The sequence below is a fragment of the Dermacentor albipictus genome, chromosome 2 (genome assembly GCF_038994185.2).
Source record: "Dermacentor albipictus isolate Rhodes 1998 colony chromosome 2, USDA_Dalb.pri_finalv2, whole genome shotgun sequence".
Lineage (NCBI taxonomy): Eukaryota > Metazoa > Arthropoda > Arachnida > Ixodida > Ixodidae > Dermacentor > Dermacentor albipictus.
In genome coordinates this window covers 131,799,772-131,827,500 of record NC_091822.1, presented here as the reverse complement: position 1 = coordinate 131,827,500, position 27,729 = coordinate 131,799,772, and the positions used below count along the sequence as shown (strand labels likewise).

General features: G+C 47.8%; 2 protein-coding genes across 3 annotated transcripts; both read left to right on the top strand.

The window, feature by feature from the left end:
* The first annotated feature begins 830 nt into the window (after window positions 1-830).
* Window positions 831-17,451, top strand: LOC135912523 (glutathione S-transferase Mu 2-like). 2 transcript variants are annotated; one of them, XM_065444976.1, is made up of 4 exons: window positions 834-1,084; window positions 8,711-8,872; window positions 12,892-13,195; window positions 17,033-17,451. In XM_065444976.1, the coding sequence occupies exons 3-4, from the start codon at window positions 12,921-12,923 to the stop codon at window positions 17,421-17,423; spliced, it is 666 nt and encodes a 221-aa protein (XP_065301048.1). In that variant the 5' UTR covers window positions 834-1,084; window positions 8,711-8,872; window positions 12,892-12,920; the 3' UTR covers window positions 17,424-17,451. The 2 variants fall into 2 exon arrangements, with proteins under 2 accessions (XP_065301049.1, XP_065301048.1); XM_065444977.1 differs by lacking the exon at window positions 8,711-8,872 and having other exon boundaries at window positions 831-1,084.
* A 5,277-nt stretch (window positions 17,452-22,728) lies between these two features.
* Window positions 22,729-27,682, top strand: LOC135912567 (glutathione S-transferase-like). The gene is made up of 4 exons (XM_065445056.1): window positions 22,729-22,833; window positions 24,066-24,364; window positions 24,789-25,008; window positions 27,437-27,682. The coding sequence occupies exons 2-4, from the start codon at window positions 24,096-24,098 to the stop codon at window positions 27,608-27,610; spliced, it is 663 nt and encodes a 220-aa protein (XP_065301128.1). The 5' UTR covers window positions 22,729-22,833; window positions 24,066-24,095; the 3' UTR covers window positions 27,611-27,682.
* The last annotated feature ends 47 nt before the right edge of the window (window positions 27,683-27,729 follow it).

The following is a 27,729-nucleotide window of genomic DNA, read 5'->3' as shown; positions in this document are numbered from 1 at the left end:
CGCGCTATCGTTATCGTGTGTAGTCAGTTAACACACAAACGCTTATCTCTTGCGATAGGGCCACGCAGGCGTCAGGCGTGCAGCTTACTCTATGGAGCGTGTCCCTCTTGCACTGCTCGATGCTCCACACGCAACGCTGTATCACCACTTCATTACCTGTCCGGTTCATCACGCAGCCCGCGCCAGCCATCCAAGCCTGCATGGCCTATATATGGCCTGACAAGCTGACCTTCAGTGCAGGTCGCATGGTCCTCTGCACCGAGTGCTCCCGGACTCGAGGTCACGGGCATGATTCCCGGTCACGCCAACCTCATTCCGATGTAGGCAAAATGCAAGGAGCCCGTGCCATTGGAACTGCGGCTGCTGCGCCCAGGAGACGACAGCATAACCGCAACACATGTACACGCGATGTTGTCCGGGAAGTGTCCCCGCGAGGAATTCAGCTGTGTGTGGACACCGTGTATAATAATAATAATAATATTTGGGGTTTTACGTGCCAAACCCACTTTCTGATTATGAGGCACGCCGTAGTGGAGGACTCCGGAAATTTTGACCACCTGGGGTTCTTTAGCGTGCACCTAAATCTAAGTACACGGGTGTTTTCGCATTTCGCCCCCATCGAAATGCGGCCGCCGTGGCCGGGATTCGATCCCGCGACCTCGTGCTCAGCAGCCCAACACCATAGCCACTGAGCAACCACGGCGGGTGGACACCGTGTATGCGATGGAGGCCGGCGCAGCAACAAATGGGCGGATGGCGAGCCGCAGGATCAAGATATCACACCCTCCAACGACGCGTACTTATAGATAAGGTCGAGTGTTTTTCTTTTTTCTTGTGGGATCTCTACGAAGCTCGCAAATAACAATTGAAAGGTGAAACGATGACAGCTACTTTGACCTTAATTTTTCGCTCCCCTATCTGTAGCGATATGCCTGTGCGATAGGCAAGTATCGCTGTGCACGCCGAAGGAGAAAGCTGCGACTTCGGAAATTTCTGATATCGCACCGGCGAGCAATTCCGTTGGCTGTGGGAGCGACAGCTGTGCAGGAGCCAGCCGCCACAACGCAAAGGTACCTAGTTGAAGGTATGTACTTTTAAGTTATTTTCGTTAAAGCCATTTGTCTTTGTTCAGAAATGTAATTAAAACCAAAGCAGTATATTGTTCAGACACCACGAAGGCTGCTCCTATCGCGTGGTATAACCTTTATAAGCGTGCACATTCTCTAAATACAATTAGCGTTCTTTAGGTACTTCAACAGTTCTGAATCTATCTATCTATCTATCTATCTATCTATCTATCTATCTATCTATCTATCTATCTATCTATCTATCTATCTATCTATCTATCTATCTATCTATCTATCTATCTATCTATCTATCTATCTATCTATCTATCTATCTATCTATCTATCTATCTATCTATCCTGTTAGGCCAACCCAGTGGCCCAAGTTATCTGCCAGCTTGGACCACTAGGTCCAGCTGCGTAATCCCACTCTCGTCATGCCGTCGTCGTCGTACAGTCGTCATGCGTTCGATACAGTTCTCTTCAGGCCATTGCTGTCAACGCTAGACAACGTCGTGTAGTAGGACAAGCGGACAGTTACCTATAAATATGTTTTGTCAATTTTACTTCGCACCATTACACATGTCGAGAAATACCCAGAACATAAGACAACGAATCTATATGCTGTTATCTGATATAACAGCAAACCTGCTTTTACTTGCAAAAAAGAACCCTTACATAAATGTTACAGTGATAAGAGGTGCAGAGCCCGGATTCGCTCCACTGGTATGCAAACAGCTATGCAGATAGATGTTCGTTTTCTGTTGTGCTCTTAAAATTCCTGCATGGTATGTTCAGCGCAGTTCACACCATTCGGTTCACCGTTGTGCCGTCTTTTGAAAACGTTCTGAACATTGCTCTTAGTGCCTTCAAAAACTGACAAGAGCGCTTCTTCGTCGGCGTATATGCTTCTTAACCTACTCTTTCTTTACGTAGTTCAAACTGCTCAACGACGTAGCTGACAGCTAGAGACCTTTCCAGATGTGTACACGTCAGTGCTTCGCTTTCTTTCTTTTTTTGGCCTGCGAAGCAAAGATCTATGAAAGGAAAAAATGCCACTGACCCAGCAGTAGCACAAAGCTACGAAGGAAACCCATAGGGGTTTCTCGGTAAAAGAGATCCGCAGCTGAAGAAAAATTCATCCTGGTCCGGGGATCAAGCCCAGTACCTACGCCTTTCATAAAAATTTATCAATCTTGCGAGATTCCGTAGAACTGATTCGCCACGTACAATGCTCCCGTGCTTCGAGTTGGTCCAGCTCTGCAATCTCCTAGCTTCCTGGTTAGCTGAGATGGTAGAGCGATTGCCCCGGAAAGACCTTTGTCCCAGGTTCAATATTTGTGACCAGGATGAATTCTTCTTCAACTGGGAAGCTTTTTTTCTGAGAAACCAATGCGGGTTTCCTTTCTGGCTACGTGCTATGTAAGGGGGCAATGACACTTCTTCCTTTCGTGAATATTCTTCTATACCTTGGAGGCGTCGGCGGAACTGATTTTGCGAAAGCAAAGGTGTGTACCTAAATAGGACTGACCATGTTGAATTGTGTCAGCAAAGCAGACGGCAGCCTCAAAACAGACCCGAATAAGTGGAGCGGTTTGTACAATAAGGCGCATTGTTTCATTAATCATTTTAACAGCTCGTTCAAGCGTGACATACGATTTATGCACATCACATTTCAAAACGCTTTACCAGAGATTGTAGAAGTATGGAAACCGCAGTCAAAACAGGGTCAGCGCCTATAAATGCAGTCTTACAGCCAGGCCACTGCGCAGGCGATCCATGTAGTGGAGAATCCTGCCTGCATATATGATGGCCGACATCCCTCCACTGGCAATTAGAAAGGGCAACGACTTGTGACATCTTCATTAAAGCTGAACAGCTTCGTGCTGAGGTATATTTTGCGTGACACGTCACGCCTGCATTGCAGTATCTCTTTTTCTGTTTTGTTCATATATATTGCTCTTTCTTAAAGATATCGTTAGAAAAAAGCACCCTCCCGACTCGTCTTTCTCAGAACAAGAAACGACTTCCTTTTACCGATGGAAGACATTAATGCAGGCAGCAGCGACGTTAATAATGGCACGCACTCTGTCCTCGTGAACTGCAGAAATCGATAATGATCCTTCCCGTGAAAAGGGCGCGCATAACGTATATCGCACGAGGTTTTCGGGCACTAAGCGTTGCGGCTCATCCGCTGCGGCTTTTGCTGCCGATTGGTTTCAACAAGCCGTGAAAACCATTTATCCATCATGCGCTGAGGAGAAGTGTCGACAATGTTCGCAGCAAGCACTTAAGAAGGAAAAAAAAAGAGCGACTGTGTTGACGTATGCACTGACATTCTTTCACAGACATAGAGAGAGAGAGAGAGAGTTGCGTGCGTGTGTATTTGTGTGTGTGGACGTGTGTGCGTACGCGTGTGTGTGTGTTTGTTTGTTTCGGGGCGTGGAGAGAGAGGCTTCATTTTTTTACAAAGTGAACATGAGCGTAAAGGCTTATGGCGAAGGTAAGTGAAAAGGGTAACTGCGTCATTACTTAAGACTCGTCTAATTTTCGTAATGCTGTCGTCGTCACACCGCCTTTGTCTTTCCTAATTCGTCCTTCAATTGTCGTCACTGTGTCAGCGTCGTACAGTCTTCACGGACGATCACTGATGGACGATCAGTCAAGTGGAACATGACTAATCGGGGACGTATTGAAGAGAAAGGAGGAGACGTCGGCCGGGGGAGCGTGTCTCAACTTGAGACGTACTCCTTGCCACGATAAGGAAAACATGGGAGAGACAGGGAATTAAAGAGGTTAGATGACAAATGATAATGAACCGAAGTGTCGAACCGATGCTTTTTTTGTTCCGGTTTTCGTTCCGGTTCAACGAAAACGATACAGTTTCGGAGCGAAAGAAAATAATGGTTCAAACCGTTCGGAACCGGTACAAGTTCATTTGCATAATTGAAAAAAATGATTACAGGAAAGCAGCACAAATTTATTTGGAATTCTGGGGTCTTAGACACCACAACCACGATCTGATTATGAGGCACGCCGTGGGGGGGGGGGGGGGGGGATGTCCTCTGGATTAATTTTGACCTCCTGGGGATCTTTAACGTACCCCCATGTACGGGACCCCCGTAGGCGTTTTTGAATTTCGCCACCATTAAAATGCGGCCGCCGTGGCCGGCATTTGGTCCCGCGACCTCGTGCTTAGCAGCGTGACACCATAGCCGCTACTATGCTAAGCTGCACGGAAAGATCACGTGTGCTGTTTAGGTCACATTTAGTTAGTAGTTAAAAAGAATTAAAAAGATCTATCAATAATGTTGGAATCTATGTGAAGCGAAGCTTTAGTTATAGAGACAGATAGGGGTATGTATTCAGGGGTATGGGGTATGTATTATTGATAGGGGTATGTAGATAGGGGTATGTATAGATAGGGGTATGTATTCAGGAAACGTAGAGAGTCGCGTGCAACTCTTCTGTACAGAAGAAAAGAAAAAAAGAAAATACGGGCACTGGACCCGTATTCCCAAAACCCTCTTACGCTAGAATTGCTCATAAAATAATATTTCAACCAATCCAAATGCTGGACAAATTAGCGTAGCTAGCGAGCCAATAGCAAATAGCACCCACGAATCGAAATCTTTGTGAATTCGGTCCCCGGATCTTATTCGGCAGAAAAATGGACCAGCGGTCGAAGCCATGCATGCTTAAGGAGAATAAGGATTCCTCGCACCCAATGTTAGAGGTCACACGATCAAGTACTCTCTAGTGGGAGTTGGGGGCTGCAGCTGACGCGCGGGCGTCTCTGATACCTGCGAGGCCGACACTCTATTTCCAAAGGGACCGTCTTCTCACAGTGGTCCGGACACACGTCTACAAATACACGTCTCGTATGGGAGTGCACAGCCTTCGCCCAGCACCGACCCAAGAGGATACGCGGTCAACCCACGGCCCTCCATCGCGCAAATTTTCAGCAACGAATCAGGTCAAAAAAGGGAGCGACAGCACAGAAAGGGCATCCCGCACAGTCATTGAATCTCTATGCGGGACGTCTTTGTCCGCGCAGTTTTAATTTGCTCCTGTGATATAGCTCCCCTTCTCTCTCCCAGTTCTCTCCAGAGCGTCACCACCCAGATGCCAGGTAAACATAAATCATTTGCAACAGCCCGGGAAAGTAGGCAAACAAAGCTTCGATTTAAAGAGCACGTTGTGAAAGCACATGTCAGAAGCTATATGTCATTTCTATGGGGATTAAGAGCCACCCACCACTCAGCTTGGAAGCACTTTTTTTTTTTTTTTCAGCGGGTATATAAAGGTCTCCTACTAAAGGAAAGCTATTTAACGGTCACCGATTTCCAACCCTTAGCGGTGCAATAATAACTTGTCTGCCCCCCAAGGCCATTTGTTGAAAACGGTACCGATGGGTGCTGCTACTTCCCAAAGCATGGGAAAATGGCGTAAAACATTACATTATGGGGTTTTACGTGCCAAAACCGCGATCTGATTATGAGGCACGCCGTAGTGGCGTACTCCGGAAATTTGGACTTCCTGGTGTTCTTTAACGTGCACCTTAATCTAAGCACCGTGTTTCAGCATTTTGCCCCCATCGAAATGCGGCCGCCGTGGTCGGGATTCGATCCCGCGACCTCGTGCTTGGAAGATGGCGGGTATTTGCAAATGAGGACGCGTTGTTGAGCCACGATTACAGGCAATGCATGGATGAAAAGCTCCAGAAAGTCGAACAGCCTGAACCGAAAACTGTTATTTTCTTTCCTTTCGGTTTCACTCTGGAGTGACAAAAGAAAGTCGTAACGTTCCGGTTCAGTTAGGTATGGTTCGAGCGAAAATAACGTCTTTTTGTGGTTTTCAGTCTTTCGTTCTGTTTCGGTTCCACAGACTGCAATACACGGCAGATGCACTACGCACAGGACTTACGCGTCCGCACAAAACGCTCTCGCGTGAACACATTTCGCTCAGTCTTCACACCACACACGTTTTAGAGGCGAGCATTTAAGCCTTCCTCAAACAGAAAGTTCAACTGGACTTTTTTTATGGCGCGTTGGGCACAGTCAACCCGTCTGCACGCGCCCAAGGTCTCCTCCGAAAAGGGCCGAGAGTCCAGGTCAGCAGTAAGCTTGTTTGCCCTTCGCCAAGCCTCATATCGATGGCCCACGCAAAATGCGTGGCGTGTTGGCTCCCGAGTGTGACAGACGCTGTAGCCAGGTTTCCGTTTTCCGTCCCGTCTTGTGGAGGTGTCGGCGAGCGTACACGGCACCGAGCCGCATTGGATGAAGTAGTGTTTCCCGGCCTCTCCGCAGCCAAAGTGGAAGCCGGAAGCGCAGACCGGCGTCGAGTCCATGGAGCTGCTCTTGCCGATTGTCGGGTGTGATCAAACTGTCGTTCCACGGAGATGTTCATGGATTTAGAGAGCAAGGCGTTGACATCGTACCGGGCAAAGGTCCTAGTCATTGTAGAATAGCCGGAAATTAGCAAGCTGACTCGGACGAAAAACGACAAAAACTGACTGAGTTTACAACAATTAACTGGCGGGCGCAAAAGCATTAAATGCAGTGTAGAGACGTTTATTCTTGCCAGAGCTGCCAGGGACGAATCTGCGCCCCACCGCATTCTTCCACTAGACGAGATCCTACGTTTATCAATATACTTTTTGTCTTTCCTATCAATAAATTCTATTCATTCATATTACTACAGTAAAATTTATTTTGTTTTGAATCAATACGTTTGCAAGCCCTCCCCCCCTTTCTAAGTAGTGACGACGAGGCCGCATTGAAAATGCGTGCGTCGACTCGTGTGGCGGCTGCGTGGGCATGGCAGCCTTAGGCGAGACGGCGGGCTGATGGTCTGATGAGTTCTTGGCAATCGGGACAGCGGGTGGAAAAGCTGACTGCTGTCGCGAAGCGCTGCAGAAGCCCCGTACTGCAAACGACGTCATCATCGTCAGCAGCGAGACTTATCACGAAATAGCCCGTAGATATCGCTTGAGGCGTCGCGCGCTCCCACCACCGGCCAAGCAACTCGATAAAAGGCAAGCGGTCGCGTTTACGCGACTCCAGACGAACACATACCCACACCCAAAGTAGGAGGAGGGAAAGAGATAAAGAAGAAGGCAGGGAGGTTAACCAGAATCACGTCTGGTTGGCTACCCTACACCGGGGGAATGGGAAAGGGGGAAAACAAAGATAACAGGGAGAGAGAGGAGGGAAGGAAATTGCAGTGAGTTCGATGACGTGTGTGGCCTTACAGCACACCCAAAGTACATTTTTAAAATCGCAGGGGGCAAGGAAAGCGACCACTGTAGGCTCTGTTCACAAACAGGAACACTCACACACATAATGTGGGAATGCACCTCGCTCCCGTTTCCTCATCCCCCCGTCAGCAGCGAGACTGACTGGACAGCCTGGATCAGTTCCGGGTACGTCGACCGACAACTTGAACTGGTGGACTGGGCGGAGAAGGGCAAGCAGGCCCAGGGCCTTATTTGAGCCCGATCCCTCAGTAACGTCCTCCTTTACCCTTCCCCCTTTCAATAAAGTTTACCACCACCACCACCACCACTACCACCACCATCATCATCAGCAGCAGCAGCCTATTTCTATGTCCATTGCCCCAGGACGAAGGCCTCGAACCCCAGCGATTTCCAATTACCCCCATCTTGCGCTGGCTGATTCCAACTTGCGCCTGCAAATTTCCTCCTGTCATATCACCCCACGTATCGCGCGTGTCGGTGCCCATTTCCGAAAAGCGCAAGAATATCGCTGTGCTAGTCTCCCTGCACGGAGGACGGTGTGAAGACGTGTTTTTTTTGCAGTGCCGGGCTTTTGTGAAGTGGTGTTGCTTATGGGGGGCATTGCGCTATAGCCCACACTTTTGCGTGTAGCTTGAGCGTCTGTATATAGATAAGTAGCTGGTGAAATAGTGGTCCCTTGGGCTGGTGATCGAACCTGAGGAGCCTGAACTTAGTCCTAGCCTACAATGTAAGAGCTGGATGTGAAGGCTAGATGCGTTACCGGAGCGAGGCCAGGTGTTGTTCAGAAACGCCCCTCAACTTATTGCATCAAATAGAAGTCAGTTTAAGCGCGTGACGCTTCTTCGATATGATCGGTCGAATATAGAGAATGAGAACGAAGCGCACCCCGGGCCTTCCTTGCACCTGGCGTGGTAGGCTTTCAAAAATGAACCATGCATATGTGGGGCTAGTGATGAAGCCCCTCACAATATATTTACATGTAGACGTCTCACGGGTTGCTCTGCCGCTGATGGAGTTTTGCGACTATAGTTGATTAATAGCTCTGAGGAGTCTACGATCATATGTGTTCATTCAAGTATAGTGTGCGTTGACAGAAACACGGACTGTCAACCAATTAGCGCAACACGTGTCGACCTTGTCACCGCGCGATTAGACGCCTTCGGAGCAAATTGGCAACTGACGCCGACGGTGAGTTCGCAATATAGTCCGTGTACCGACACGTCATTCACAAAAATTTAAGCAAAAGCATCGCCCCCTCGCGCTGCCGCGAGACAGTTCACTGTGCGCGTGAGCTTTTTATTTTTATTTTTTTCTTCGAGTGCCACTCAGGTCAGAGCACGACGTCAATGACCTTTTGGCTGAGTACTGGGTTCAATGTCGCGTGCAGGCTTATAACCGCAGCACTGCCTCGCTCCTTCGGAAGGTCGGTGTCGAGCGTGCTCCAACGACGTCGTGCAGAAGCGAACGAGGTGCGACGCGCAGCTCTCTCGACGAACCATCTGCGGAAAGCGATCGCCCCGTGCACAAATAACGCGAGCCCGCAACAAGTGTGAGTATCCTATGCACAGCTCATGAATGCTCCTCGATACTGTTTTTTTTTTTCCTAACCGATTTGCGAATTGATGCGCGCCAGGGCCGGCATTCACAAATAGCTCGATCGTACGCTAGAATCGTTCGAAGGAACATTAGTATAGTCCGTAAAATTTGTGGCATTAATTGAACCAGTACCTATAGGAAGCTATACCTAACAGGCCGATTAGAGTGAAAAATGGTACGTAATATAAGCTCGAAAGTAACGAAAATAAAGTATGCTATCCCTCCTTGGTATACCTTAGGATCCCTATTGTTTACTGTATATATGTAGTTAACATTCCTTTAACCACGAGTATCATCTTATACGCTTATCATGTAAATACCTCTTTTTTTTTTTACCTAAACGAACTAGAAAGGAACGCAAATGCGCGGTTTAGAAGATTACAGGTTCTGGTGGCGGTTACTCAACTTAAGCCGAATATTTAAAAAAGATTGTTTTATACTTTCCAATGCTAAACATAAAGCAGTAAGTCACAATGTTAGGTATATTTTGATGATTAAAACTCACACGCAAAAATACCTGTAAGTTCATGGGCATGCGTTTCCGTAGCGATCTGTACTGGAGCGACCCTGTCCGTCGCGGTAAAAATTGAAATAGCTCAATCGATCGACGGGCGTCATTAACTGTACGAGCGGCTTCCTTCCACACAGCGTCAGGAAGCAATTATGCTTTGCTTTGGTTCACTCACATTTGAGTTATTGCAACCTATTGTGGAGGTTACGTGCAGTAAGACCGATACGCACGAATTAACAGCCATTCAAGAGATGGCACCGAAAAATCTTACTGAAACGTGATGGGTGCTATGTAGAAACTTATCTGTTGTTAGTGTGATGCGCTTTCTCGAATGCTACAAGTTCAACGTGGCAGTCTTCGGATAACCCCCTATAAAAGCAAGGTCTGTCTTTTTTCTCAGCACCACGGACCTCAGTCGCAGCACGCAGTATGACTTAGGCAAGACCTCATTCGTCTGAGCTCGATCTCGCAACGAGCTTTGACACTCCGTTAAGTGACGTAATCTAGCAGTAATAATATGCAATACATATCCTATAGTTCAGTGGTTGCACAAGAGCGCAGCCCCAGTTTTTTTCAGTTCAAAAGTAAAGCCAGATTGGTTTTGTAGCGATAGCAACCATACGGACGCTCAAAAGGCACTCGCGCCGCCGCCGCCGCCGCCGTGATGTCATGGTATCAACAGCACATGCCCAGTCCGCGCATGGAGGATTGGAAGGTTTCGTAAAGAACGTTAGAGAAGGTCAGAAGGCTAGAGAAGCGAGAGACGGGCTCAGTGCGTTCGGCTGAAGGAATCGCGCATTTCTGGGCATTTCATCGCTTGACTTAACGCGTCGTTTATTTGATCGCCTGTATTGTTCTGTTGTGTGTTGGCCCACCGACTGCCGTTCGATCCATGACAGGGGTGCATAAAGGACTCGACAGAGGGTGCGCTTTGCGTGTCTGTCCTTTTGCCAAACCTCGTTGGCACGTTGCCCTGCGCTATCCGTATCTGAAGAAAATCAAGGACACATATTTAGAAATCGCGTGGTCACGTGACGTGTTTCTCAGTTGGACTTCATACGTAGCCTTTCGCAAGTTGTGATAGGCAGGCTGCAACAATGCGAGGCCTTAAATCGTTTTCTGCACTTTGTTTGTTTGTCTTCGCGGTGCGTGTAATTCAACAACCACAGCCAGGTTTGGCACCAATATAGGACGCTGCAGGTGCATAGCTTGGCTGCATTTTTACTGCATGTATTATAGGGTTACCTTCGCTTCTCGTAATGATCTTCTGATATATATATAGTTCTTTATTTTCTTTTTATTTGAATAGATTGTTCTTCACTTCCGTACAATGAGCGAGAGAGAGAGAGAAAAAAAATCTATCCGCGCAGCAATTTGCGGAGCGCACATTCACGATAGTGAAGGTCTCAGCTTGGATATGTACGCGGCTTCAGCGCCATCCTATGGACACGATTTTGAACAATTCATTTTACTTTATAGATGACGACATGGGGACTATCCCATTTTGGGGCCTTATATATACAATTAGAACACCTGTATACGGCAAACACCGCGAACGCGGCTGCCACGTATACCAGCAATGGCTACCGCTGCAGGAGTATGCTGCGTGTGCAAAGGCATAAATGTGCATACTTCATTAAAGAAAGAAAGCAAAACGACGGGAAATGCCTACTATTGACCTTACAGGGAAGTCTAAGTAACGGGCACGGCTAGGATCGTGACATTTGATTTCAAATTACATTTCCGCTCGTAGCGCTTCCTTTGCACTTCCTTCTCCGGGTCTGTTGCTCTGTTCGTTATAAGCATAATTTTGTTGTGCTTATAATTCATATTTCATATGAATTATATTCATATTATAATTCATATTTGTTATTCATAATTCATGCATATCTTGTTATGCTTGAGTCATTACTTACGATCTAATAAGGCAACGAACCGTGATTCTGTCGCTGACCCTTGCGGTTGGTGCCAAACAGCTTTAGTAGTCTTTGTGTTAGGTCTGACTTCAACTTCATTTATGCTCTTTTAAAAGTTCTCACTGTGAAATTGGCGAGACAAGCGATAGAAAGACTGCAAAGCGGGTTATATCTTGAATGCGAGCGAGCGACGTTCCATTTGTAATTAAGAGAGAGAGATTTACGTTTATGAGAATGGTAAACTGGTCAATATAGCGCTGATTCATAATTAACAAAAGCGCAATGAACGACTGCGAAGAGAGACGCAAGAACATGACAACAGCGTTGTTCCTGCCTTCTTGCGTTCTTTGGCGTCAATGTTGTCTCGTTGCTAAAAAGATGATTGATTGATTGATTGATTGATTGATTGATTGATTGATTGATTGATTGATTGATTGATTGATTGATTGATTGATTGATTGATTGATTGATTGATTGATTGATTGATTGATTGATTGATTGATTCGCTCGCTCGCTCGCTCGCTCGTTCGTTACCCATAGCAACAGCCAAACTGCGAGAGAGGCCATATGCTACGTATTAATTTTGAGTAGTAGGAGTTCTTTAAAGTGCGTCAAAGGCATGTGCGCTAAACACGGGCGGTATTTTTTTTCTTTTATTACCTTGCGGCGCATTGGAATGAGGCCGCTGCTGCCGGAAGTCGAACCCGGGACCATCGCGCATAGCAGTGGATCCAGCGGTGGGCAGGAGGCGCAACGGCTGTTTCAGCGTGTGACCAAGAAATGATGACGTCATCCGCTAGAAAGATTTTTCACGAAGATCACGTGACGTCGTATATACAGGTTGCTGGGTGACTACCGCGTTCCGCTGCTGAGCGCGAGGTCATGGGTTCGGTAGCAGGCCACAGCCCGCAGTCGCATTTCGACGGGGCCGGAAGAAAAAAAATAGAAAAAGAAAAACACGTGTACTTTCGTTAAATGTCACAGGAACAAAGGCGGTCAGAATTAATCTGGATGGCTCCAGCGCTGCTTCGAAACATTAAATCACACGAATAAATAAATAAATAAATAAATAAATAAATAAATAAATAAATAAATAAATAAATAAATAAAATGCAGGATTTTGAACGGGAACAGACACGCGCTTGCATGTTTGTGTGCGCTCGCGTCGACGCTTTTTTCCTTTAGCCAAACGCGCGTGCAGCGAGACCCGGTCCATCCGTGGCCGTGCGAGTGCTCCCCTGTTCTCTATATCATGCCTGTGTGCCCATTCCGGTCACCGAGTTGGAAGGCCTCAAAACGAGAGCCAAATTGCAGCTCATCTTATTGAAAACTGCCTCTCCCGCTTGCTTATATAGGTTTTGCAGTATACGGTATAGGGATATACGAAGCTGCTGTTGGCAAGCAAAACTTCAGCACTGGTTGCCCATGCATCCAGCTAGCCAACGCGGCGGAGGGTCCCACATCTCTAGCCGTAATGTACTCTAGCTGTTCACAACCCTGCTGTCGCTTTCTTTATTTTTATTTTTTCCCGTTACTGTACCGCAGTGCGCGTATAGCGGAGGATTCGCATCGCCATGGCCGCCAGCGTTCCCGTCGTGGGCTACACCAGTGCCAGGGGCCTGGCCCAGAGCGTGCGCAACCTGCTGGTGTACAAGGGCGTGCACTTCCAGGACAAGCGCTACGAGTTCGGACCGGCGCCGGCGTACGAGAAGCTCGGCTGGGAGGCCGACAGGGCCGCGCTGGGGCTGACGTTCCCCAACCTGCCCTACTACATCGACGGCGACGTGCGACTCACGCAGACGGTCGCCATTCTCCGGTACCTCGGCAAGAAGCACGGTCTCGACGCCAGGTCGGTCCATCGGGGTGTCGCGATTGCACGTGGTATTCGCGCCGTGCAATCCTTTCCCCCTTTCCCTTCTTCCTATCTTCCATTACCCGGTTTCTGCCTCCTCCTCTCTGAAAAGTCTAGGCAGGCGTTGTGACCCTCCCGGTGACAGTTGCCAGCCTGTTCCTCGCTTTCCCTTTCCTGTCTAGCCCGTATATGTTTTGAAAACAAGTAATAATAATAATAATAATAATAATAATAATAATAATAATAATAATAATAATAATAATAATAATAATAACGATAATAATAATAATAATAATTCGCGCGGGGGAAAATATACAGGGTGTGTTTTCCTTTTTCTTTACTTCTGGCCTGACCAAATTTTCAAGATCACCTGTGGCAGATTGCACAATTCTAACCCTCGAACTTAATTACTCGTTGAGGCGGGCATTACTTCGACGAGCAATCAAATGCGTAATCGACTAATTAACGATATCTCAGTAATTAAACTATTTAGCAAATAAATTACAGCACATATTGCGATCAACAACCTGTTTAGCTAGTGAATTTTAAGGCATGTCGAGTTGGCACGGATTCTAAGGATGGCAAACCTTTCGAGATATGCCCCGTCGAACTTGCCATGATAACAGTGTTGTCCCACTGATTTTTTTTCTAATTTTATTCATTGAAGCACATAAGTAACTGGAACGCGGATGCAATTCGTTGGACACGTCGAAACTTATTTTCTCGAAACTGATGCCGTTTTGAGAATTCATTCCAGGAGGATACACCTTGCGAACTCGCCGACTACAATTCGCAAATTGCAATATAACTAATTAAGAATGCAATTGGCGTAATTATGTTAATTATACGAATAGACGTTTTGATTTCCATTAGAAATAATATCCGCCTCAGCGAGTAATTCAGTTCGTCCGTTAAATGTGTGCTATCTGCCACAGGCAACATTTTAAAACATGGTACGGCAATATATACGCGTATGTGTATATCAGCGACACTGCGATAGCTCGCAACAGTGCGGCTATATTCGACTTGTTCTCCATTTCTTTGTCGTTTAAACATGCTCCTAGTTAATCATACCAGGTTCTTGGCCGATATGTCGGAATGGGTTGCGCCACTGCCCACAACATGCAGGATATATCCTCTACAATATTCTGCACACTGCACTGCCCTGCTCAACTCTACTCTAATTTACTTAACGCTATTCTGATCTGTTCTACACTGCTCTGCACTAGTCTACTCTGCTTCGCTCAACTAAACACAGCTCTACACTACTCTACTCTACTCTAAACACTATTCTACTGTTCTACATTACTCTTCTCCCCTCTGAGCACTCTGTCCTGCACTACATGTACTGCTCTGTTCTGTTCTGCTCTCCCGTAATAGAATTGACTCTATTCTGCACTGCTCTGTTGTATACTACTCAGGTATTATCTACCCTGCGCTACACTGCTCTGCTCTACACTGTTCTCTTCTACGCTATTCTATTCTACTCTGCTCTAGTACTCTGCCCTACTCTGATCTAGTATGCTCTGCCCTACTCTACATGTGCTACCAATTGGACGTATGCACTTAGTCCCTGAAGCCAAGAACCATCGAGCATAAACACACTGCTTCTTCTCGCTCGTAGAGAGGAATAATTCTGCGCATCCTGTTTGTCTGGAGATACGTGAGAGCGGAACAGTGTGAGGAACGTTCGAATCGTCCACCACGTGTTTTACACGGCGTGTACACAAAACAGAGTGTTCTGTGGGGTCAATACTCTACAACACGGATAAGCGTTGTGTTTCAGGAACTCAACATCAATAATACCCCGCCACGGAAGAGTAGTACGCATTACGGACACAACGTCAACGTTACTGAGACATCGGCCTCATTAACCGCCAACTACTCGGCAACTACTGCTGAAAAGCAGATAACTCTTGGTGTGCGCATTTTATCCGCGTAAGCGACGCTGTTATCTCGCGTGCCTTATAAAATGTGAGAGCTGACGCTGCAACACCCGATGAAAAAAAAAAAAGCACCCACAATGCGTAACGCAGGTTACTATGCGCTGTTTTTGAGATGTGGCAAAGGTCACAGCTCCAGATATCTCGCGCTTCCTGTGCTAGGCGCGCACACTGTCACGCGAATGCTGCGCGCGGAGCTTTCACGTACGCAGAAAAAAAAAAAAAAACTCCCGAGGCAGTGCCCTTAATTAATGCCGGCTGGCAGCCAAAAAGTCACGCCACGCATGACGCCGGTGCACAGTGCAAAGTACGAGTGCACGTACTCATAGGCGGGATACAGCGCTGATTCACGACCGTTTGAATTATTCTCGATTTATTAAACGCGACCGCATTGCACGTTCCTTGTTTCCACCCCGCATAGATGTATTCTGCTCTGTTTTTTTTTTTTTTGGCACCGATATAACTGCTCATTAGAGGCGCGCAGATGTATACGCGGTAAACGTCCGATTCTCAGCCAGGCACATTAACGCGTCCGTCGGTACGTTTCTACAAGCGCTAATGGTCTGTAAAAGATCACAACAGGCAAACACAGCGGAGGAAAGAGAACGCACTTGAAGCTGAATCACAGTTGTTGAATTTCACTCATAATGGCACGGATGTTTGACTGCTTGCCAATAAATTTAGTGTACTTACACGGTGCTTATTATTTTTTTTTTTTATATAAAAAGGCTTGAGACACTTGACGTGCTCACATACGAGCTCTACGGCGAGGCGGAAATACTTTACAGCTGTTTAAGTTACAATTTAGTGATTTTTTTTCTTTAATATTAACTTGAGGGCAGATCTAGTAATCAGTAATACCTGATTAACTCAAGCACGCTAGTTAACGATTAGTAAGCTCCCCGTTTCAAAGGGGATGCCAAATAATAATAATAATAATAATAATAATAATAATAATAATAATAATAATAATAATAATAATATTTCTTACGTACTTTTCTTTTGCGAGTATACACAGTCCTATCTCGCTAGAACTTTAAGACATTTCCGCGAGGAGAATTCTTCTTTTTATAAAGACTAACTTGAAATTCGTAATATGTATTATCGCAGAACGAACTCAAATTCGTAAACATTGCAAAAAAAAATTTGGGAGAGCTGGCAAGTTTCAACAGCGGCGTCGGGCTGCCACTCCGTTATATGAGCGGAATCTTGCGTCCGAGGGAGGCTCCGAGAGTCAGTATCTGCGAAGTACCGCCAACAGACTACACACAGGAAAACAAAAACAAAACAAAAATAACTTTTCTGGCTAGTTTCCGATATTTCGTGCGACGTTTATGGTTAAATGACTTCGGCAAACACTGAATGAGAAGCAGTGAGCGTCATTTGTTGGTTTAGAGCAGAAAGACGGGTCCAAAAAAAGAAAAGAAAGCCTGACACACTAACTTTTCCTTCAACAGCGGTCAGAGTAGGCACACCGATGCAAGAACTCCGGCTGCAGTAGTGTCACACACGTAAAGTAAAGCACATTCAATGCACGCATATAATGTTCGCATATGGCGAAGACCTGTCTGTACAAGTTGTAAACGACGCCACAGGAGGCTCCGGCTGAAGCCCACTTCCAGTTTTCTGCCTGGTGTTGCCCCTCTATTGCTGAAAATGTCTCCGTGAAATACTTCTTTCTTTCTTTTCGTTGAATGTGCTCACTATCGGTGTGTTTTGTAGATTTATGTGTAAAATAAACATCCCTTGGCGGGGGGAGGGGGGGGGGGGGGAATGCATTCGTGTGTTTCTCCTTTAAAGGGTTAATACAACATTTCTCGCCCCTACCACCGACGCCAACGTGTGCAACCTGTCCTCCTCGTGAGACCAACGATTACTCCACACGACGCAGGACTGACAAGGAGGCCGCGGAGCTGTGGCTCCTGGAGCAGCAGTCCAACGACCTGCTCTGGGCCCTCGTGGTGACCGCCATGAACCCGAACACGACCGAGGCCCGCAAGGCCCAGGAGCAGAGGCTGGCCGACGCGCTGCCCCGCTGGCAGGAGCTGCTGAGGAAGCGTCGCTGGGCGCTCGGGGACACGCTCACCTACGTGGACTTCCTGCTCTACGAGGCGCTCGACTGGAACCGCCAGTTCGCGCCGGACGCGTTCGCGAACCGGCCCGAGCTGCTCGACTACCTGTCGCGCTTCGAGAAGCTGCCCAAGCTGAAGGAGTACTTCGCCTCCGACAAGTACGTCAAGTGGCCCATCATGGCGCCCTACATGTTCTGGGGACACAAATAAAGTCCGGCCAGCTGCCGATGGCCCGCGCACGAAATGCTGCGTTTTGAGAGGAGTGTTCCTTACTTATCATCATCATCATCAGCAGCAGCAGCAGCAGCAGCAGCCCGGTTACGCCCACTGCAAGGCAAAGGCCTCTCCCATACTTCTCCAACTAACCCGGTCACGTACTAATTGCGGCCGTGTTGTTCCTGCAAACTTCTTGATCTCATCCGCCCACCTGACTTTCTGCCACCCCCCCCCCCCCTGCTACGCTTTCCTTCCCTTGGAATACAGTCCGTAACCCTTAATGACCATCGGTTATCTTCCCTCCTCATTACATATCCCGCCCATGCCCTTTTCTTTTTCTTGATTTCAACTAAGACGACATTCACTCGCGTTTGCTCCCTCAAACAATCTGCTCTTTCCTTATCACTTAACGTTACACCGATCATTGTTCTTCCCATAGCTCGTTGCGTCGTCCTCAATATAAGTAGTCCTCGATTCCTTACTTAATGCGGCCACAACTGCGTCCGACTGCAAGCAACCAGTACGACCCAGCGCCGAACACTTTATGTGAGGATGTCCGGCACACGAAGCGGCGCGGAGAAAGAGTCTCCGCCAGCAGCAGTTCCCGAGCTACGAGGAGTGGATCCGATCGGTGGGCGGCCTAAGAGGGACGCCTCGCGTAGCCCTAGAGTCTCTACTGGCTTGTGCCAGGGAATACGGGCTATTACGCCGGTTGCAGATGCAGCGTGACTTCCGCTCCCGACCACACTTTCTTCCCTTTCCCATTCCTCGTGTTAGGACCAAGAGCCCGCCCATCAAAACTCAAACGTTCACTCGATCAATCGATCAACCCAACCAATCAGGGCAATCCTTGAGCCCCGAGCTGCGATGACCGTGACGTACGCCCTAAAGTTTCGAACGCCTCCACACCTCCCAGCAGTCACCGCGTTGCGTGCTGAGCTAAAACGCGTGTGCGACAGGCTTTAGTGGGGCTCTCGCGTCCGCTACGTCTTCACTGCTACAGAATCTTCACCTAAGCGCGAGCAGTACCTAAGGGCGCCTTTAATCTTTGTTCAGGACACTGGGCCCACAGTCCCAATCAGATTCTTAAGCTAAAGCTGTTCGTACAAGTGAAGACGCCAGCCAATCACCACGTCAGACGTGTCATTAGCAAAGGAGGCCCGCAACTGGCAAAATGCACTTGCGGACAAAGCGCTTCGTGAACTCGGCCCCCGTTTTCACGCAGTGGCGCTTCTGTGCGTTCGGTTCATTCGCTGTGAACCGCCTTGCGAGGCTTCCCCTGCCATGACGTGTGTCACTCCCCTTCTCTCTCCGACCTCCTCCTCCCTTTCTTTTTACTCCCCCCCACCACCCTGCAGTACGGCACTGTTGAGGTGTTGTGGCACTCAGAAATGCCGTTTAGAAACATCATGTACATCGTTTATTCTTTCCTTTCTCAGCCCCATTCCATCCGACCGCCAGAATCATTCTGCTGCTGAAAGGCTTCTGCAAATTCAAATCGCATGGTCAAAGTCATCGTCGGAATTGCGAATATATAGGGCATGTGCGAGATAACTGGTCTCGTAAGTCCTTACGTTAATATATTTGTAAGAATGGCTGGCAACCAATAGTCACAGTGGTCATATTATTAACGAAGGTGGTCATGCAGGCAATAAATACCAGCACTTACAAGGTTTTGTGCGTTCCACCCCCGATCTTTACATCGACAATCACTCTGCTCTCATTTACATGTGCTCAGCAGGACCTTGATGGCATGCTGTCTGCTGCGAGAGGTTGATAAAACTCGGCAAATTGTCATTCACGTGTTTCAATGAGTTTTGTGCATCGGCTGATGCAAGGGAGGGAGGCGGAGGGGTGAACGCACGATATCCTGACGTAGCCGACGCCTTACCTACAAAACAAGAAAAAGAAAATATGCAATGCTTGTCAGATATATCGTTATCTTAGGTGCGTTGGGTTGTTCTCTAAGCATTAACCGTTCTTTTTGATCCCTCATGTGTTTGGATTCTTTCCCGAACATGAGCGTCATTCACCTACCTACCTTCGCCGTGTAATCGTACTTTCTTGCACAAACAATCGTAGCGTTACATATTTATTTATGCAAACTTCCACTCCGGGCAGATGTGCTGCTGAGCTCAAGAAGACAAGATTGCAAAATTTCCGAGAACATTCTTAATTGGCTGTCACAGACATTCTTCATTGGCATGCAAATGTGTAGTACATTCACTTGTTTGTATTCGCCGACTTGAGAAATCTTTCTACCTTCTTCACCATTTCTCTCGTCTTTGTAGCAGTGTCGCGTTTTTCCGACTTGTCTCCCCGTCGCCCTATTAAACATCCACCCAATCACGGCGCTCGTAAGTCACCCATCCGCTCCTCGGGTTATTGGTGTTTAAATGATACCCTCACCATGTTTTCTGTTCTACCTATGGGGTACCTCGATGCCAAGCAAGTAAGTGCCATGAGAATCAGCCATTGTCCCGGTGGGAGAGTGATGTTAATTTCCACCGGGCACGCGGACATGACTACATGAATGATCTTGCGGATTGCAATGCTTGCAATGCTCACTCTTCCGCGCCACCTGTGACCGCTCCTCTTTCCCTTCCCTCTTTCCCTTGCTCGGTCCTTCTCACCCGAAAATCTATCCTCCGGAGGAACACGCGTGCCCGCATCCACCCGCGTGTCTGCTCCCTTTCCCACAATTTTTCTCGGGTTGAGGAAGCCTCTCTCCGGAGACTTGGGGGTGGCCCTTAGCTGTACCATAAGGTCAACTACATATGAACACAACGTTCAGGTTACGAAAGTGCTCCGCTCTCGCGCCTGCAGCGGTACACGCCATCTTCTTTGAACGTGCACTGCAACAAAGACAGTCCGCGAAAGCGTACTTAGGGATGTGAAGTTAATATCTGACATACCTGATAACTATGAACGATATGGCTCATGGACAATTGATTTCATGAGTCGCCGTTGCAGTATTTGCATGGAGCGGGCTTCCATGCTTGCATCGTACATCATGCCGAGTGGCAACCCAAGCAAATGAGCAAGAAAAGAAGTTGTTGTCCCTTGACTTCTCGACGGTGTAGCATCCATACCTTACCGTACCATACCATTGCGTGCCAAAACCATCTCCAATCTTCTCTCTTGAACATTTTCTGCAATACGTACACGACATTGACTGCTTCCTCTGGCGCAGCCTTTCCTGCAACTTTCTTTGTCACAACAGCATATAATGTCTAGCTAGTTGCACATCACGAATATTAGAACTAATCGCTCAAATTGATTTGGTTACATACACCAGCTTCTTTTACCTTGCAACATACATACATTGTACTGGCAATAATACAGGGCTTTTTCAGATTCCCTCCGTTTGTCGTGTTCCATGCGCTGTTACTCTGTTTAGCAAGCCGTACCAACATACCAAGATTAGCACTCTTTTACTTGATTTTATCGCATGCACTATGAAAAACAACACACGTCATTTGACGTGCTTCTTTGCCCTTTTTTTCATATTTATCCCGTAAGCTTAAACGCTCAACTTTCCGGTAAGCTGCCTTCGGTCGCTCCTTCGAGAAACCCAAACGGCGTAAATTATTTTGCAGACATACAGCATGACGTGCCGAAACAGCAGCCGCCTCCATGAGTTGGGTTAGTGCCAAACAGACACATGACAGACTTGTTGCGTTTGCCACGAGGCAACCTGACACATCCATCAGCGCCTATCCAGAAGTCAACGCAGCGTTGACACCGACTGTTGATGGGGCCATAAAAGGCCCCCACCACTACATAGCCTGAGCCACTGGTCTGAGCTAACGATGAAGAGGGCCAACGTCGAATGCTACCGTGGGAACGACTTCGCCCTTGGATTCCCAGGTTGCTATCCTGTCCCCTATTCCAAGCATCGGAGGTGGGGATGCTGTGGAACGATGCGATATCATGGGCGTGGTACCGCAACCGATTCGACGATTGTGGCTGGCCGCGATGCAGTCATCGGATTCCATAGTCGAGTCACCTAGGCAAGACGACGATATTAAAAGCGGAAGCTTTTCGTGCAGTGGGGGCCGACGTGTCCTGATGTGAACTCGGACGTTTAACATACTTCTACAAGGAGTGGGCTTCTGTAACTGGAGCCATGTGACTAATGTCAAATAAAGCCCTTTTCCTTCATTCCTACTACTGGACGTATTCGTCGATGGGCTTGGTGAATTCCTTGCCCTAACGCCGCAACAGTCTGCACTGCCCCTCACCAACAAGGCTACGGGAACGTCAACCAGTTAGGAACGATAGCCGGGTAAGTGTACCGGAGAAAATACGGAAGGTTGCTCTTTGTACGCCGCTAATTCATTCATGATCCAGCGGGCGTAGCACATATTGGGATTAGAAACAGTCAGACGACTGGCTCTCCATCTATAGTTATCGTTCCAGGTTGGCTGACGAAACACGTGTGGTCTTCGCTGCACTGCCTGCCGTTGTTGCGAGGGAGCGTCCCACCGCTGATCCATACCGTTATCATCCCGGGGAAAAGAATCAATCTGCTGTAGGTCTGAGGAGTAGGCAATGTTTGAAGCTAGGCAGTTTGCGAATGAATCCAACAACAGCAGCACCGCGGCTCCCTCAAAGTGTGTGTGGCCGCTCCAGGATATTTCCAGGCGAAAAAACCAGGCTTAAACACAACCATACCGAGAAGCACCGCTGTCTTTAACCACCGACGCTCTTCTCTGTTCGCTACAGCGCATGTCGCAAGCGCCAATGCGAGCGGCGGAAGAAATACCTTGTTTGATTATTTGCTCCTCAAATATGGCTGTACAGGGATTGGCCAGGAAGGCGGTGGTTACGGGTGGGGGGGAAACGAAAGCTTAACAGAGAAAGCACAAACAAAAGTAAAAGCTACACAAGGGACCTTAAAACAGAGTTTTAACCGACATTAGCGAGGAAAACGTATATGATATGCAAAAAGCAGCAAACTCTGGAAGTATTAGAATCGTTTCTTATACGTATCTATTCGGTTCAAAGTGCGCCTTCATTCTCATTTATTCTATAAAACTCCACGAGCATTTCTTCGAAATGAATTTGAGAGAAGGCCCATCTTTCGCGCGCATTCGCGTATGTGGATGATGAGATCATCTCCTGTACTAAAGCAAAAAGAGCGCAACTTCTCCAATTAGTGAGTGCGCCCTGCACGATAGACGCGATTAAGCACAATGGTATGACCTTTCCTGTCTCTTGCCAACTGGCGAGACATCCTAGTTCATTAGGTGGTTGGTCTCGCAGGGTCTGAACAATGTCGTCAATGTTGACGCAAGCAGCAACTATATAAACAACACACTCTGCGGTAACGCGAGCAAAGCGCCGTTCCTCGTGTACGCGGACGGGTAGCTGCACTGCATCCTCACTCCTGTGTTAATCGGTAAGAGCACCATTTTTCTTCCCTATTTCTCTTCGTTCCCATAATGTCTCTCGTGTAACTACGCGCATAATGTTTCACTTGTGCCGCTCGAATTCAGTTGACTGAAGTTTCGATCAAAATCACACGGAGAAGACTGACCGACGCTCGGTCAGCTCAGATTAGCGAGTTGCAGGAAATGTAAAAGGCTCGCATAACCTCTTCTATCAGAGACGAACGCAACACGCCTGAAAAGCTGGACTTAAATAAGGTTTTTACCTATCGTACAAGTGTATTTTACTGTTGTCACTTGGTCTGAGTCCTCCTGGAGGCGTCGTCAAGAAAGCTACTTTTGATAGAGCGGGAGTCCCACCCGTCGACACACTCGCTCATGAGTCGCTCATGAGTTCATGAGTGAGCCTCAGTGAGTCTGAGTGGGATGCGAGTAGAAGAGAGCCTCAGTAGGTGCGAATCCGTGTGAGGCTGAGCTTGAGTAAGCGAAGGTGAGTTGCCTTAGTGCGAGTCTGCAACTCGAGTGAGTCGAAGTGGGCGCGAGGCTAAATCAGAGTGAGTCCCAGTGAATCAGAGCTTGTGCGAGTCCGCCTGAGTTGAATCAACTCTGAATTACTAGTGATTAAAACGGATCTTGAGTCAATGCTGCTTTACGCGATGATAAGGCCCACATGATCGCGAGAGATTCGGTTATCCACAAACGGGAGTGAGCCCGTGATTCCGCGAGCCGTATAGTGAGCATGAGTCCTTGAGCCTGAGTTAGTCTGCCTGAGCAAACTTTTGGCGAGCCCGAGTGTGGCGAGGTAGCTGACTTCAAGTGAGCTTGAGTCCGAGTGGGCCAGGATAAATGTGATTTTGGTGAGCCTGAGCATTTCAGAGAGTCCTAAGCTAGAGGTTTATTCTTTTCAGTGATGGCTACCTTGCTGAGTATCGTAGGCCTGCAGGAGACAAGTCTATCGCATTTATGTCTTGTCCGTCCTTGTGCTTAGTGTGCACGCCGTTCATGTTGACCCGCTGTGGCCCCCATGGCTATGGCATTGCACTGCTGGGCTCGGGGTCGCGGTTTCGATCCCACCCGCCGACGATGGGGACATAGATTAAGGTGCAGGTTAAAGAACCCCGAGCGTTCAAAATTATTCCGAACTCCCCCACTACAGCGTGCCTGATAATCAGATGGTGTTCTCATGTAAAAACCAATTTTCTTTTTTTGCACCGTTCACGTTGACTCTATATCTGCGCGTCAGTCTCTGGCGCGTCTGGCTCAAGCGGTGAAGATGGCGCCTGTGGTTCTGGGCTACACCAACGCGCGAGGCCTGGCCCAGAGCATCCGCAACCTGCTCGTCTACAAGGGCGTCCCGTTCGAGGAGAAGCAGTACAAGCTGGGGCCAGCGCCCAGCTTCGAGAAAGCCGGCTGGCTGCAGGAGAAGTTCAGCCTGGGCCTGCAGTTTCCCAACCTGCCCTACTACTCGGACGGCGACGTGAACATCACGCAGAGCGTCGCCATCCTGCGATATCTGGGAAGGAAGCACGACCTCGTTGCCAAGTGAGTGAGACGAAGAAGGCGCAAGGTGTGTAATATTCCTAATAATCTCAGGCGCAGTTTGCAGTTAGAAAACTTCATAGTAAATTGGTGCACATAAATGGTGCGACATTCGGACGAAGGTGAGAGTTATATGATAATGTGGAAAGAGTGCTGATGTACCCTATGCTGATTCGAAAAGCCCCATGTATTTGTACAGCCAGCGCCAAAAGCTTATGGGGCGTGGGTTTTGCGAGAAAAAGCGGTATTTCCACTTTGCCTTCGACACGCAGCCAGTAGAATAGTACCTTACTCTGTTGGTCGCATGTGCTAGCCCAAACGGCAGATGTAGGTTAATTCCTAGCTGCGTACCCAGGATGGGAGAATACATCGGTTCTTTCGAGATCTCGCACTTTGTCAACATTATTGCCGACTGTACTTTGTTCAGGAACGCCGAGGAGACGACGCAGCTGGACCTTCTGGAACAGCAGGCCAATGACCTAATCTGGAGCTTGGTGGTGGCCGCCATGGGCCCTGCTGGAAGCGAGGGCCGTCGCCAGCACGACGCCAACCTCGTGGTGATGCTCAGGGGCTGGGAGGATCACCTAAAGAAGCGCAAGTGGGCAATCGGAGACCACCTCACCTACGTGGATTTCTTGCTCTACGAGGTTCGTCTATGGTGCGCTCCTAGGGAACGTGTACAGCAGTGTTTAAGACACGTTCAAGGATTAGAAGCCGCACACTATTTGAGTCCACATATGAAATTGCAACGATGGGTGTCAGCCGCTATCTTGCACAGTTTTCCTGGCGTCTGTCGCAGGTGTCATCGTCGTGCTTATAATCAGGTTTAATTTGCACACGATGTGCTTACCGAAAAACAATACTGCCCTTCTCCCAGGATTCGATCCCCGGCAGCAGCCACATGTGAGCAGTTGCGTTGTCGTCGTCACCATGCCGTGATGGCCCGCTGTTGTCGCGTCATAGCCGTCGTTGTTGTCGTGGCATATTTGTTGTCACTGCACCTTTGCCGTCACTGTCGTCACACCATCATGTCACCACGTCCCCTTTGTCGTAGGACCGGCTAACGCTGTTTTCTGTGGCACTTCAGCTCGCAAAGGCTATAGGATGTCAAGGGAAGCCTTAGAGTGGCGCAGTCTTTTTTTTTTCCTTCGAGGGCGGGGGGGGGGGGGGGGGGGGGTGGAGCAGTAGGAGAGGAATAGCTTGTTATTTTCATGGTCGTGGCCTCGAGACATTATATTTGGTGTCTCCTACGGTAACATACGTCTCTTAGGCCAACATTGTGACGTCAGGCTAGTGGTCCTATGTAAAACAGAGTGAAGGAGCAGGCATGGTGCGCGATATGCGGTGCTGTTGGCTTGTCGTTGTCTTCCGTCTGAATCGACCTTAATTAAGTCAGCCCACGAGCTTATAGTACGATGCCATGGTTCCGAGATTCTTCGAACTCTGGCACTGGGGGATAAACAGGGCGTATCGATATTGTTAGCGCCAGGGCAAAGATGAGTCGAACCGCTGAGGCTCGCTCGAGGCTTTTGGTGAAGCAGAAACACTTAGCGCCAGTCTCTGATAATTTAACCATGCTCCAGTAAATGTTTACATACATACATACATACATACATACATACATACATACATACATACATACATACATACATACATACATACATACATACATACATACATACACACACACGTACATACATACATACATACATACATACATACATACATACATACATACATACATACATACATACATACATACATACATACATACATACATACATACATACATACATACATACATACATACATACATACATACATACATACATACATACATACATACATACATACATACATACATACATACATACATACATACATACATACAAAAAGTTGAGAGTCACTTTATCATACGCTAAAGAGGATGAAGGCGAAAGCGTTCCCGCTCACGAGATATTCAACATTACTTGACAATTTCATTCTAATGCGTTGTTCCTTCCTATTACTTGTTTTCTCCCACCAAATGTCGTGGGTTCGAGTACAATAATTAAACATAACCTAATTAACTGTGCCTTAATTAACACGATCTAATCAACGCCGAACGTCACGGGTTGAATTTCCGCCAAGGGTAGTGGGTGCGAGCGCCTTAATTAACGATACCTTAATTAACCGTGTCCTAATTAACCTCGCCTTAACACCAAATGTAGCGGGTTCAATGCTCCACCTTCACGATGTCAATTGGGATCCAACCTGGAAATATCGCCGGTTCGCCAAGTGGGTTTGATTCCCATTAAATGTCGTGGGTCCGAGTGCATTAATTAGCCTTACATTGTTTAATTGTACGTTAACTAACTATGCCTTAATTAACACCACTAGTAGTGCGGTTCGAGTGCCTTACTTAACTGTATCTTAATGAACTGTCCCTCAATTAGCACCTAAGGTTGGGGGTCAAGCTCTCGACCTTCACGGTGTCAATTTTGAATCCGACTTGGGGACATCGCTGGTTTACCCATATCGGCAAGTGGGTTCGGTTCCCACCAAAGGTCGTGGGTTCAAGTGCCTTAATTAGCTATCCGTTAATTCACTGTGTCTTAATTAACAAAACACGTCGTGGGTTCGATTGCCTTAATTGACGGTATGTTAATTAACTGACGCCTAATTAACACCGAAGGTCGAAGTTCGACTCCCAGCAATGATCGTGGGTTCGAGTGCCTTAATTAACTATTTATTAATGAACAGTACCTTAATTACCTTTGCCGTAATTAGCACGAAAGGTCGTGAGTTCGACTCCCAATTTTGGTGCCATTGAATTTTGGTAGCATAACGCCGAACGGCGTAACGCCGGACGGTCAAATTTGCGTCCCGTGAGGCGTCTAAGGCTTTCACCTTAATAAACTTGCTCCATAAAGCGACCTTCCCCGTGTACTTACATTTGGGTGCACGTTAAAGAACCCCAGCTGGTCCAAATTTCCGGAGTACCCCACTACGGCGTGCCTCCTAATAAGATCGTGGTTTTGGCACGTAAAACACCACAATCTTCAAAAACGACCTTCTCTCCCACTCTTCTGAAAGGGCCTCGCCTGGAACCTCGAGTACAAGCCGGAGGTCTTCGCAAACTGCCCTTCCATCAAGCGGTATCTGCAGAGCTTCGAAGTGCTGCCCAAAATCAAGGAGTACTTCGCCTCGCCCAGCTACATCAAGTGGCCCATATTGGGACCCAACTTCGAGTGGGGCTTCAAGAAGTGAACTCCACGCATTTTACCAAGGCTGGTCAGGTATTGCTGCAGCCGTCAATAAAGTAAATCCACGTGGTGTCTCTTTCTGTCGTGTTGATTAAGCGCAGAGGACAGCACATTCCCGGGAGC

What these genes read in the sequence shown, in the direction of transcription:
- LOC135912523 (XM_065444977.1), top strand. Translation starts at nt 12,921, where the DNA reads ATGGCCGCCAGCGTTCCCGTCGTGGGCTACACCAGTGCCAGGGGCCTG. An exon ending in AAGCACGGTCTCGACGCCAG is followed by an intron (nt 13,196 to 17,032) that starts GTCGGTCCATCG and finishes CACACGACGCAG; the next exon opens with GACTGACAAGGAGGCCGCGG.
- LOC135912567 (XM_065445056.1), top strand. Translation starts at nt 24,096, where the DNA reads ATGGCGCCTGTGGTTCTGGGCTACACCAACGCGCGAGGCCTGGCCCAG. An exon ending in AAGCACGACCTCGTTGCCAA is followed by an intron (nt 24,365 to 24,788) that starts GTGAGTGAGACG and finishes TACTTTGTTCAG; the next exon opens with GAACGCCGAGGAGACGACGC. An exon ending in TGGATTTCTTGCTCTACGAG is followed by an intron (nt 25,009 to 27,436) that starts GTTCGTCTATGG and finishes CTCTTCTGAAAG; the next exon opens with GGCCTCGCCTGGAACCTCGA.